This window comes from Desmodus rotundus, chromosome 11, assembly GCF_022682495.2.
Source record: "Desmodus rotundus isolate HL8 chromosome 11, HLdesRot8A.1, whole genome shotgun sequence".
NCBI classification, from domain to species: domain Eukaryota; kingdom Metazoa; phylum Chordata; class Mammalia; order Chiroptera; family Phyllostomidae; genus Desmodus; species Desmodus rotundus.
Genome location: NC_071397.1, coordinates 24,332,332 through 24,346,993, shown reverse-complemented (window position 1 = coordinate 24,346,993; position 14,662 = coordinate 24,332,332). Strand labels below are relative to the sequence as shown.

Below are 14,662 nucleotides of genomic sequence, written 5' to 3'. Positions count from 1 at the left end.
CAGGCGTTCCAGAAAGCAAGAGCAGAGAAAATAAAAAAGGAAATAAATCAATGCAACAGTTCAAGAAATGTTCCAGAATTGAATAATTATAGTTTCAGACTAACAAGATCTACTGAATACCCAGCTCAATATAGAGAAGACACCTACACCAAAATATGGTATCAGAAATGTCAAAGCACTACAGCTGACAAGAGATTCCACTAACTTCAGGAGAAAAGTCGCTAACATACCCAAGGTGGGGGTGTGGGGGGATCAAAATAAACTTCTCCGTACTGAAGTTAGAAAAATGGAAGGGTTTCAAATTTCTGAAGGAAAATGATTTCCAACCCTGAATCCTAGTATGAAAGAAAGAATTCTAAATCTTCATAATCCACAGTGAGAAATCAATAAATACCTACATCAGAATAATCAAAAAGCAGCTATATATAAATATTGGAGATGTTTAAGTAAATATGTATATATGTATATATACATGTTACTTAGAAACATAGAAGTAAATGACAAAAAATTAATAAAACCAGCTAAAAGAATTAATAGTGGTTTCCTCTGGGAAAATGAAAATAGGTAGGGGGTAGCAAGTATTAGATACTTATACAAATAGTCAATTCTTTAAATTATTTGAATGTGCAATTTCAACTAAAATTTTTAAAAATTATACCAACAAATTGGTATAAACTCAAAATTGACTAAATCAAAATGTTCAGCAAATTGACAATTTATCACATCTGTCCCTACACCTTTGATTTTCTAGGTAATCTTTGGAAGGATTACCTTGTGCCATTAAACGAGGTGATTTTCTTGGTGATCTCACTGAATTTTCTTCTACTTTGTCCCTCAAATTCCTGTTAGGTAAAATCAGTTCTTCTTCATCAATGGTATCATTGCCACTTTCTTTAACAACTCCTTCGTCCATAATATCGTCAAGACCAACAACTAGAAAAAAACAAAAACAACAAAAAAAATTACTCCTAAAAAATATTGGGGATGCTTACGTACTTAAGAGCAGTACAGAAAACATTGTGAGAATGTAATGCAATACTACGTAGTCTTGGAAATCTAGGTTTATTTCTACCATGTGATAATGCCACTATCAAGCTCCCAATTCAGTATTACAAATTTCTACCTTATGAGGTAACTAGTCAAAGAGAAGATTAGCTATAATCTTTCTTGGTTTGACCCACACTATCACTGTCACTTATCATTTACTGTACCTTTGTGAACATAAGCAACTACCCTGAGTACTCAATTGCCCAATTTTGGTTAAAATGGTACAAAGAGTTTAATATCATAAAAAGCTTATGTTTCTAGGTTCATGCTAGAACCAAAAGCTTCTGGTTCCAGTTTTATTTGCTATATGCGTGAAAGTATTGTGGACATACTTTTCCGTGGTGTGTCTCTCTCTCTCTCACTCTCTCTCTCTCTCTCTCTCTCTCACACACACACACACACACACACACACACACACACACAAATATACCATTTAAGTTCCCCTTCCCCCAAATGCCAGAGAAAATGGTAGGTGTTTAACATAGCTATATAATTAAATTCCTTTCTCCTAGTCAAAAAAAGAGACAAAAATTACTCATTTAATGAGATGGGGAGATATGGAAAAGGACTGTAAGATATTGAAGAAATTATATACACTGAAACACTATACTTATGTTGTCACTGGGTTTATTTCTCTACATAACAAATGTACCTTAACTGGCTGACATATAGTAATTCTAAATGTGCAGGTGTATGAAATCTTGTAAAAAGAATGTGTATACTTAGATCAGAAGGCCCCAATTCAAATCCCTGCTAAAATACTTAAAACTTGACCAAGTCACTTAACCTAGCATATCAGTTTCTTTATCTCTAAAATTAGAGTAACAATACCTGTCCTACCTACCTCACCAGGGCTGTTGTAAGGATGAAGTGAGGTGATGTATGAGAAAAACTTTAAAGCACTAAACAAATGTTAGTTATTATCTTCATCCTAGGGGTTAGAAGGAACCTCAAGAAGTTATCTAGTCCTCATCTTTGTAGCCAAGTAGAACTTCATTTAAAAGAGCTCACAACAAGATAGTAGTCTACCCTAAAATTTAAAGAGAACAAAATTCCTTATAAATACACTTTGAAATGGTACAATCTTTTTGAAAAGCAATCTGACAACAGAATCACAAAACTACTAATATACTTTGACCAAAAAATTATAAACAGAAAAATGAATTATGAAAAAAATGCTGGCTAGAAAACATACTTTGATCTTATTTGCAACAAAAAAATGAAATGTGCATGTACATTTAGACAAACATAAAAATTAGCAGGAAATAGATGAAAATGTTAATAGTAGTTACTGTATAAAAGACAGAAATACATTTTCCCATTTTCCACATTTCCTGTCATATGTATTACTCTGAAAAATAGAGTATTGATATGCTTGACACTAAAAGTTTAAAGAAAGAAAAATTCATCAGGACTGATTTAAAATATAATTAGGGGAGTAACAGGTGGGGAGTTCAAATGAAATCTATCCCACAATGATGAAATACTTCTGTTGCCACACATTTACACTGCTTTCAAAGAATTTTTATTATGACACTTATAGTTCTACCATGTTCATTTAAAAAAGCAAAATTTGAGACTTTTACCAATTTTATATATAAAAATATACACAATATATGCATTACAATTATGAATAGACAGAAGTGGATAAAGAAAAAATTATCTCTAGTGGTAAGGCAGATAGGAATTCTGAGTTGGTTTTTTTTTTTTAATCAGTGTTATTTCTCTCTCTGTTTTGTACAATGAGCATGTAGAGAAAGGAACAACACAAAAAAGGAAAACAGTCCAGGAGAAAAGTGATTAAAGTCTGAGTAATAGTGTTTGTTGGTAGAGAGAGAAGACGCATGTTATGAATTTTATTAGAGCTATATTGCAAAGCAGAATCAACAGGATTTAGCAAGCCAAATCCAAAAGTCAATTATTAGGTTTTATCATATTCCATTTCCTAGCAGCATCTGACACAGCTGACCCCTATTCTCTTTCTTGAATCCCTTTCTCCTCACTTAGCTCCTGGACATTACATCCTCCCTGTCTCATTAGTCACTTCTTAAAATTCTTTGATACAGCCTCCTCTTCTTGCAGATCTCTACATGCTGGAGGACTTAAGGGTTCAGTCCTCCCATTTCTCTATCTACACTCACTCCTCCCTAAGTGATCTCATCCAGAACCATCTATATATACTTAGGTAACTCCCACAGTTGTTTTTTTCAGCCACAACTCACAGATGACCTCTGGAAGACTAATTTAACATCTCCACTATAGTTATCTCAAGTTTAACAATAAACACTGAAAACACTGATTGCATCTATTCTACCCGCCCCCCTCATGAAACTGTCCCTCCTAGGGTATTCCTAGTAATGGAACTTCCATTCATTCACCCCGCTGTTCAAGCCCGAAACTCTAGAACTATCCTTAGCTGCTCTCTCCTATCCAGCATCCAAGTGATAATCATATCCTGCTGGCTCAATCTACAGAATCTATCACTCATCTGACCATTTACCACCTCCACAGCTAACATTCTATTCCAAACTGCCATCATCTCTCACCAAGACTGTAATTCTCCTAGTGTCCCAGGTTCCTCTATTGCCATCCCACCCCACTCACACAGCTTATTCTCTGCACAGTCATCACTGTGCTCCTTTTCAAGTATGTATTTCCTTCATCTCAAAAATATTCATCATTACTTTATGAAGCTCTACACTGTCTCCACACTTCCAGGTCTCTCACGCTGACTAAGCCCCCCCCCCCAAACAACAAAAGCACCTACTTAACCTCTCAGTGCCTCAAATTCTTCTATAAAATGGAGATACTAGTGGTCAGAGGGTTCCTGTGATGATCAAACTATAGTATGTGTAAAGGGCTTAAAATAGTAATTGGCATACAGAAAGCCCTACATTAACTGGTAAAGGTTTTGTTTCAGAGTATCCCTACCCATGTATCTCACAATCAAAAATTATGCATTCCTTCTCCTTTCTTTTCCTCAACTTCCCCCAGAATAAACCATTAAAAAAAGCATCCAAGCTTTCTTTCTTCTAATCCACTCATCTGATTATAGTAATACACAGTAAGTAATAATCTCAGGCAAATCCTCCAAATTAGGTACTTGTGCTTTAAAAAAGTTTAGTCCAATTGCTTTTGCTAAGAAAACGAACAGAAGTAAAAGGAGAATCTGGGTTCTCTTCAGAACAATGCCTATTCTCAGGGACTTCCCACATCTCTCCCTCCCAGGGCCATAAGGCAAGCTAAGATTCAGCATTTGATATTCAACTGTTAAAGAAATGGATAGTCCTATTAAATACATCCACTACAATGGGAACTTTGAGTTACCCGCCCCCCACAAAATGCAGTGTCCTGAATTGTTTAGAAGGCAAGTATACAGTCAGCCATGCCATGCAGAAAAAACAATTATGCTTTTTCCTACTTCCCACATTCCAGAATCAGGTGTCATCATCATTTGGAAATTTTGGCATAAAACCTAGAATCATACTCAGAAATCTCCTTGAGCCTGAATTTAAATTACATTAAAATCCCTCCCATCCCTAGTCTCAAAAGGCCCTAATTAAATGTCCTGAGCTCTGACAACAGTAAAGTCTTTGTGAAGTCCTCCTAACACTAATACTACTACATTATTTCAAGATTAGTTAATTTTGATCTTTTTTTGTAAGAGGGGATACATGAGATAAAAAGAAAATAAAAATCATTTGGAGTTCAATTTATTAAACTTCTCAACAACTAGGATTAGTTTAAATTACTTCAATACCACACAAAAAGGAAAACCATCTGACATCCTTTAATTCACATTGGCAGTACAAAAGCCAAACTCAACTACTTCTAGGACAATTATTTCCCCTATAATAAAAGTTCACATTAAGTATCAGATTTGAGGGAAAAAAACAAAGAACATGATAATGATACCTTTGCAGAGTCACAACAATAAAGGTTAGATACCCGGTTAATAGGTCTTGTGCTTTGAAACAGAATAAGAAAATACATGGATACATCCTCTTAACCGAGCTCCACAGCTTTCTCATATAACACTGCAGACAACCATCCAGCCTCTAGTTAGTCTCCCTTTAGTTTGAGTTCTTTCCTTCATGGATAATTCATGCATTTATTCAAGAAAGAGGCTGTAGCAGGATATACCATCAAGTTGTATGTTATATGTAATTAATCATCTGGGGGTGAATTTATCATTTTAGATATTAGCACATTCCTGATTTGAAAAATGCAAATACAGCTACTGCGTCCACATATTGTTTTTCCTTTTCAATTCCTTCTTTACAATAAATTTTAAAGCACAGGTGTACTGAGTCAAAAAAAGGCAATATATTTTTTTACTATTTTATCTCATCCTATGACTTTCCATGAAGATTACACACGATTTACAGTACAAAGAGCTTCATATTAAGCCTCAATAAGAACTCACTGGCACTGAATTTTAGGTTTTTCAAAGAAACATGTCACTAAAAAAGACTGAACCCTTCAGTTGTGTATAAACTAACGCCTTTTTATATTTCTTTACCTTTGCCTACCCTCTTCCTACTCAGGTCTTAATGTCTTTTGCTTTCAATAATTAATGTGAATTCTTTATGTAATATCTGTGTTACCTATTTACTGCAATATTTCCCCTTGTTTACCTTATTTTAGTATTATTTTGTGTCAACCAAAGTTAATTTGTCCTCAGAATGCTGTCTTGAAGTTACTCCAACACTATTAAATTATCCAACCTTTTTGCTCTAATATACATTTACCTAGCCACATTCTAAAGTCTTATATTTAAATATACACGACTATTTGGACTTTTGTAAACTCAACTTCACTCTGTGGGAAAACTTATTTCTTGAAAAGGGTTTTCTGTTGTTGTTTAACGAAACAACTCTGGGTTAAACAAAGTTAAAACAGTTTCCTCACTACAGATCTTCAATGTTCTCAATATACTAAAGGGCATGATATGAGGAAAAGGACTGCCTGTGGTACAGTGTACTGTTTTTAAGCTCGATATTCTCTCTCCCCACTCCACCCCTCAACACACACACATACAAAAAAAAAAAAAAACCAAAATGCTATTTTTTCAGAGATTTTTCCCTTTCTTCTTACATTTTCTAATCTATCTCATCTTAAAATATTTTGTTAAAAAATTTCTCCCCCTAAAATGTGTAAAACATGCTTATGACTAGAAAAAGAAGGTAGAAATACATATACTAAACAAAGGTTTTCTGTGAAGAAAAGTAGTAGTATTATTGGTGCCAGTTTTTAAAGTTTTTCTTTTTTATGAAAGTAATACATGCACACGCATTTAGCTACCTCTAGTTCCATAAAGTTCGTTTTAAAAGACATTAATGCCTAGCACCCACTTTTCCTCCACTTCCCCCAATGAACCTCAATTACTTCACTAGGAAAATGTTCATATTACCACCATTCATTGAAACACTGCTGTGACAACTGAATCAACTAATGTAGCTTCTAACATAGTGCTTTTATGCAAACAATAGTATCTTAAATAAAAGGTAGCCATTATTAGTATATCCTGGCAGATCTTTTCAAATAACTTTTTGTAGCCCTAAGCGCCCTTCATCTGACCCCTTCCCAACTGTCTAATTGCTCTTAATTGCTAAGAATATACTATCAAGCTAATATAAAAGTGAGGCGGTAATTATTCCCTAAAAATTTAACATTTTAATTCTATCCTAAAATATTGTAAATTATTTACTTTTATTGAGTGGGTACTATGTGTCACATGTATCTAGATTATTCCAGACACCAATGATACAAAATTATCAAGACAAATGACCTAATTCTTCAACAAATTATCAAGAAATGATCAGGGAAGAAGGTGGGGAAAATTAATAAACTAAAATAAACTTACATATCAACAAATTAAATACACTGACTTATTTCAATTATGATTCAAACTGTAAAACAAAATGATACTGAGGAAACTGGTTAAAGCTGAAAGGTAACTACATATTTGAAAATATTCTTTAAGTGTTTTAGGCAGTATAATATTACTGTGGTTATTTTTTAAAAATAAAGAATTATTATCATTTAGAGATACATGCTGAAATATTTACAAATGATATTACGGTAAGTCCTCACTTAACCTGGCTGATAGGTGCAAAATGACGTATAACAAAATCAGTTTTACCACAGACTAATTGATATAAACAAATTAGGTTCGCTCCTATGACCTCTCATCAATGTTATATAACGAAATGCCATTGAACAAAATGACATTATTCGAGGACATGCTATACATGATTTCTGGACTGTGCTTCAAAATAATCTCAGGGGGAAGAAGAGGTTAAGCAGGTGTGAGTGATGTATAATGAAACAAGACGATTAACTGTTTAAGCTAAGTAACAGGTACATGAGGGTTCATTTACTATTCTCACTGCTTTGATATTTTCCATAAAATACATTAAAAACAAAAACGGGCTCTGAAAGATGTGGCTCAGTGGATTGAGCATCCAAATGTCACTGGTTCAATTCCCTGGTCAGGACACATGCCTAGGTTGTGGACCAGGTTCCCAGAGAGGGGCTTTTGAGAAGCAACCAATGGATCTTTCTCTCCCACATAGATGTTTCTCTCCCTCTCTTTCTCCCTCCCTTCCCCCTCTCTAAAAATAAAGAAAGAAAATCTTTAAAAAATTAAATAAAATTTTAAAAAATCAGAAAATACATGTTTCCATAAAGCTTTAGTTTAATGAGGGTGAAACAAGTAAATATGTAGCATGTTAGATAAGTCATATAAATAAAAGTAAAAAGTAATAAGGAGTACAGAGAAGGCAACAAAGAACAGTTCATAATTTGAATTAGAATTGTCAGGGAAAGCCAGGGATATTTGTACTGGTTTAGAGCACAAGAGCTTCTAGCCCAGGAGAAAAGTCAAGGCTAATCAGGCCCCTGTCAGCTCTTCAATTTGTGCACAGGAGAAAAGGTGCCTTTTCTTAATTCCCAAAAAGGTACTGTACAGGCTAGAAGGATCTTGGGAATGATAGCGCTGAGGTACTTTTTCAGCTGAAGCCTGAACAAGGGAACAGTTTAAGAATTAGAAGGCACATCAAGTACCTAGACCCTGACTGAGGCAGGACCAGGATGTTAAAGGGAACAGAATTAAGGGCAAGTCTATATGGCTAAATTAGCAAAAGGGAGGGAGAGAACAGCAGATAAAATTAGAAAGGTAGCAGGGTAAACTGAGGAATGACTTACAGGCCAGAAGGAACTTGAGCTTTTTTTCCTTTGTGCAAAATGGAAAGTTCCCAGAGCACTATGAACATAAGGGTGGTATGACCCAACATTTTAAAGACTCACTCATGGTACTTGTTTGAGAATACACTGAGAAATCCCAAAATGCAGCAACAGGGAAACCACTTACAGGCTCAAGCAATGATCCAGGTTAAGAAATAGAAATGACTAAGACTATAGTGGCAGTGAAGAAAGTAAGTTCAAGTAGCCAAGTTCTGGATATATTCTGAAAATAAAGCCAACAGGATTTGCTGACCAACTGAATATCTAATGTGGAAGAAAAGGTATATAAAGAGTGAATGCAAAGTAAGAAACTCAAAAGGAGTTGCCACTTACGGACATAGGGAAGATTGTAGGAAGAAATGTTATCATGCCCCTGGTGGGCGGGCCAGAGGGGGGGGTGGAAGGGAAGTAGGTATCAAGAGTTCAGTTTTAGACATTAAGCTTAAGATGCTAAATAAACATCCAAAGAAGTCTGGAGGACTAAACTCCAGGAGTCTGGAGGAGTTAAGGCAAGAAGTTTAGGCTAAGGATACAAATATACATGCGTGTGTGTGTGTGTGTGTGTGTGTGTGTGTGTGTGTGTTTGGGTGTTAATTATAGGTTAAGTTATAAAATTAAATAAATCACCACAAAAGTGAGTAGCAATAGAGATTTCTATTATAAAATGATGCCTAGCCCTGGCTGGTGTGGCTCGGTGGATTGAGCACTGGCCTGCAAACCAAGGGGTTGCCGGTTCAATTCCAAGGCAGGGCACGTGCCTGGGTTGTGGGTCAGGTCACCCCAGTGGGGGTGCTCAAGGGGCAACCACACATTAATGTTTCTCTCTCCCTCTCTCCCTCCCTTCCCCTCTCTCTAAAGGTGGATAAATAAAATCTTTAAAAAAAAAAGATGCCTAAAATCTGAACCCTCAGATACTCCAGCAATCATCAGTCATAAAAGATAAAGAGGAACATTAAAAGAAACGAAGAAAAAGAAGACAGGAAAGTGAAAGAGTAACCAAGAGAGTTGTAAACCAAAGTCAAGTGGCTAGATCATTTCAAAAGGCATATCAACTGAATTAAATGCCACTGACAGTGAAATGGCCTTTGGAAATGGTAGTGACTGGTAAGGATGAAATCTGAATTTGAAGGAGAGATCAAGGATAAAGAGCACAGAAATTATTTCCAGGAGTTTTGTTGTACACAGAGCAGAAGAACAGGGCAATAGAAATATACTAATGATTAAATATAAAAAGATGATACATGGTAACACTGAAATCCAATTGTAAGAATGACAGAGTACATACATTCTTCTTTTCAACAGATGAAGCACAGGCAAAACAAAGTTCAAAACAAGAAAATCTAATTTCATAAATATATAAACATGTATCTAAGATATGCACTAAAGATATGGGCTAAAAAATGTACTAAAGGTTTTTCGGGTTTTTTTAACTACCATGTAACACAGATTATGATTTTAAGGACAACAGTGAAAATATACACACCAAATTTTCCATTGGATTAGCTCTGCTTTAATGTTTCTAAAAATAAGCAAACAGGAAAGGCACTTGGTCACCCACTGGCCACTTCTGGAAAACTTAGTTTCCAGGTTAATACTCTTAATACAAGTTTGTGTGTTTGGGGATTATCAGGAAGTACTTAGTTGCCTAAGGACTTACTACTTGCTTGTTTAAATTTTACTTTTATTCCTTATGTTTTTCTTTTTTGGTAGGAAAACCCATAGGGAAATCATTATCTCACAGTTCATTTACATAAAACACCAATTAGACTCACTTAGGTGAAAAACTAAATATGAATGTAATCATGTAAACACAACCCAAGGGGATATTAGAACTATTTATTAACAATGAATGGAATACTTAAATCTGACAAAAGGACTAATCACCACTTAAATTAAGTATATTTAATTTAAAATGAAGAATACTTTCATTTGCTATTTCTCTAATTGGAATGTGTTAATATTTCATTGACCCAGGATCTTCAAAGGCTGGCCAAAACACATCTCTAAGGATGCTGATACTTTTAATGTCATCTACACAGAGAAGCCTGCCCTAATTAGCCCAAATCAAATAAACAATGGCTTCCACTATGAATCAAATAACCAGAAATTGTCTATCACCTTACACTTTTCTTGTAAGCTCCATGAAGACAGGTACTTTGTCTCAAACACCACTCTATCCTCCAGCACTGGAAAGAGTATGGCACATGATAGGGATGCAATACATATTTGTTAAATGAACAAACAGCACCAACTACTTTTATGCCAAAGCAAATCATTATACCTCACAATTGTGGATCCACGAGATAAGGTGCTGATGCTATTTAATAAGAATGTTACCATGAAAACAAACCAGTTTAAAGAAGTGCAATACAACTCTCTTATAATATGCATTTTACCAGTATTTATTGGTGTCACATATCAAAGAATCAGATCTCAACTGGGCACTTAGTTTTATAAAATTGTTTGCTTTCACTCAAATATAAGACAAAAACAAGAGACAATCAAGGTTCAAGAAAAAGTTCTTAGAGCATTACATATTTTTTCTGTAAGTTAGACAAACACTTAACATCCCTAATTTGTAGCAGCCCAGGAAAAGACTTTTAATGGTCTACACAGTATTAAATGAAATGTAAAACTCCATGAGGGTAAGAATTTGTCATTTTACTTTCTGAGATAGACCTAATTTCTGTAACAGTAGCTGAAACATACAGTCTGAATTAAATTAATAACAGCCTGAATTTTAAAAAAAACACATGAATATATACAAGAATTTGATGGTTCCCAATTTCTATCTCAAGAGATTAGAACATCCACATTAAACTACATTCCAAATAAGAAGTTACCCTTAATCAGCAAAAGAAATAAAATAAAACACCTCTACTCCACAGTACTATTGACTGACTCCTTGCAGAAGTCAAGAGTAAGAATGCTAACAGTTTAGAAAACAGAGATTAGAAGGAAGCATCCCAACATGGAGCAATGAAACAACAAAAAAGCTACTCAGGAAGATATATTTTTGCGCATAGCAAACCAAAGGGTTACAACTGATAGTCTCTTATCTAGAATAAACTTTCATCAAGTGTATTAAAAAATTAAAGACATAACCTCCCATTTACAATTGTACCAAAAAGAACAAAATACCAAGGACATTAAAGATTGGTACACTAAAAACTCTAAGACACTGATGAAAGAAACTGAAAACACACATACAAAAAAAGGAAGAATATCCCATGCCCATGGACTGAAAGAATTATATTGTTAAAATGATCATACTACCCAAAGCAATCTACATATTCAATGTAATCCTTATCAAAATTTCAATGGCATTTCTCACAGAAATAAAAATATTAAAATTTATATGGAATTACAAAAGACCTCCCCACCAAAACAAAGCAATCTTAAGAAGAGCAAAGCTAGAGGAAGCTCCTGATTTCCAACTATAAAACTATAATAGTCAAAACAGTATAGTACTGGCATAAAAATAGACATATAGATCAGTGGAACAGAATAGAGTCCAGAAATAAACCCAATTTATGACAAAGGAGCCGAGAATATACAACGAAGAAAGGACGGCCTCTTCAACAAATGATGCTGGGAAAACTGGAAAGCCATGTGTGAAAGACTGAAATTACCATACACCTTACAAAAAAAAAGTCAACTCAAAACATAAGGCTTGCACATAAAGCACAAAAACTATAAAACTCCTAGAAGAAAACAGGGGATAGGCAGCTTGCCATTACTCTTCAGCAATCATTTTTTGGATTTGACACCAAAAGCAAAGCCAACAAAAGCAAAAATAAACAAATGTGACTACATCAAATCAGAAAGCTTCTTCACAGCAAAAGAAAACATCAACAAATCATATATCTGATAAAGGATTAATATACAAATGTATAAAGAACTTGTACAAGAACAAGAAAAAAAAAATTTAAAAATGGGCAGATGAGCAGAATACACATTTCTCCAAAGAAGACATACATATGACAAAGAGGTACATGAAAAGGTACTCTACATCACTAGTCATCAGGGAAATGGAAATTAAACCAACGAGGCAGCACCTCACACCCATTAGAATGGGTCACCAAAAAAGAGAAGAGTTAATACGTGTTAGGATGTGGAGAAAAATAAACCCTTGTGCTATTGGTAATAATGCAGACTGAGCAGCCACTGTTGAAAACAGTATGAAAGTTCCTCAAAATATTAAGAAATGGAATTGCCACATTTATAGCTATAATCCCACATCTGGGTATAAACCCAAAGTACACTCGAAGGGGATATTGAAGGGTATCTACATTGCCATGTTCACAGCAGTATTATTCACAATAGCAAAGATATGTAAACAACTCAAGTGTCCATCAACAGATGAAGGGATACAAATACACACACCATGGAATATTATTTAGGAAGAAGTAAAGCCTGCCATTTGGGATAATAGGGATAGACCTTGAGGGCATTATGCTACTAAGTAAGATAAGCGAGACAGAAAAGACAAGCACTGACTGGCATCACTTTTATGTGGAATCTAAAAAAGAAAAAGTCAAACCTAATCAACAAAACAAACAAGCAAAATATAGCCAAAGACACTGAAATTGAGAACAGGCTGACAGTGACCAGAGGGCAGAGGGGAGGGAATTTCAAGGGAAAAGGGTGAAGGGTTTGTAGGAACAATTATAAAGGACACATGGACAATAACGGGGGGGGGGAGAATGGGAGGGAGGTGGGGAGGGCTGGGGATTGGGCAGGGGTGGGGGGAGCAGAGAACTGTACTTGAACAACAATAAAATTTTTTTAAAAAAGGAAAGAAAAAGTCAAAGAAACAAAGGATAAAAAAAGTGACTGCCAGGGATTGGGGGTGTGGGGTGGCACAGGGTGGAAAAAAATAGAGTGAGGTTAAGGTTGATAAAAGGGTACAAACTTTCAGCTATAAGATAAATAAGGTCTGAGAATATAATGTAAACCATTGTGACTACTGTTAATACCAGTGCAATGTACAACTGAGAAAGCTAGGGGAATAGAACTTAAAAATGTTCTCACACATATAAAAGAATATAAATATGTGAGGTGATGAGTATATTAACTAACTAGATGGGGGAATCCTTTTATAATGTATATGTAAGCAAACAACCATAATCTATACTTTAAATATCTTAACAATTTTATATGTCAACTACACCTCCATAAAGGTGAAAACTTTTAAAAAGATATAACCTTGATAGAAAAAAAAAAAAAAGGTGTCAACTCAGGAATAAATTAAGACCATAAGAATTATTAGAACTTGGAACACAAGAGAATTCTAATAAACTTAAATATACCTGATAAACTTAAATATACCCAGGTAAGGGTCCTAATTTAATGAGTAAGAAGCAGAATAGTACTATATGTATTTAGTCTTGAAGCAACCGTATATATACATAGTAAAATGTATCTTGTTTCATTCCATAACTTACGTTTAGAAGTCATAAATACTTCTTTATCTTCAATATAAGTCTCTGTGGGTACTAATGAGCACTTTGGACTGGGTAATCCCTTACCAGGTTCATTTCAGTTAAGATTCTAATTCTAGAGTCCTTCCTAAGGAAAATGAATAGCAGTCCTCAGAGAAAAACTAGTAACACTTATTTTCTGTTCATGTGTTACATTAACACACCTTCACACAAGCATCCATCTCCTTTTATTTCACATGTTTCTAATAATCTCAATTTCCTGGCCTATCAATTAGATGGATGGAATATAGGTGTTTAAGAAAGATACACTAATAAGTCCAAAGACATTTTACAGCAAGTCTTTGAATAAAGTTCAATGGTACTTCATTATAAAACATTACAAATTTAACTCTTATATCAATCAGTCTATGGTAAAACTGGTTTCCTTACACATCATTTCTCTTAAAGTCTCAGAACCTATCAGTGACATTAAGTGAGGACTCACTGTATTTTAAAAATCCATAAACCCATTATGGCAACCTAAAAAGAGCAAGCCAAAAAAAATAATCTGCCACCTCTAGCACTGGATGTGATCATTTCACCAACTCCTTACTTTGGAAATTGGTAACCAAATGTCGTCCTTTCCCTTTAATCTGCTTCCTCAATAGGCACTGTACTCCAGAGTAACCAGATAATGAGGGAAACTGTTTACCAGAAGAATGCCAACAAAGAAATGTAAGAGAAAAGAGAAAATCATCACTTTGCTACAACTGATTCCACCAAGTATTATCAATGAATATATAAAACCATTAAGAGTAAAGACTAAAGAGGAACTAAATATTTTCATGTTGCCAGAAGCATACACCCCTACAGAACACGTGGTATTTTCAAGTATTTAGGAAGAAGAGTTTTGGCTGTTGCCACCTTAACCCTGTAATAGAATT

General features: G+C 34.7%; 1 protein-coding gene across 7 annotated transcripts in view; it reads right to left on the bottom strand.

Annotated features, from left to right (window-relative positions):
* PHF3 (PHD finger protein 3) overlaps positions 1-14,662 on the bottom strand; it is an 83,983-nt gene that overhangs the window by 46,691 nt on the left and 22,630 nt on the right. For 5 of the 7 annotated variants that reach the window (XM_024576554.4, XM_053913511.2, XM_053913512.2 and 2 more), the window contains one exon: positions 772-933. The exons of 1 other annotated variant lie outside the window; for it this stretch is intronic. In XM_024576554.4, coding sequence (XP_024432322.2) covers positions 772-933 — 162 coding nt within the window. Of the gene's footprint in view, positions 1-771; positions 934-1,891; positions 2,078-14,662 lie in introns of all 7 variants that reach the window. One more of the 7 variants, XM_071219672.1, reaches the window with a different exon arrangement.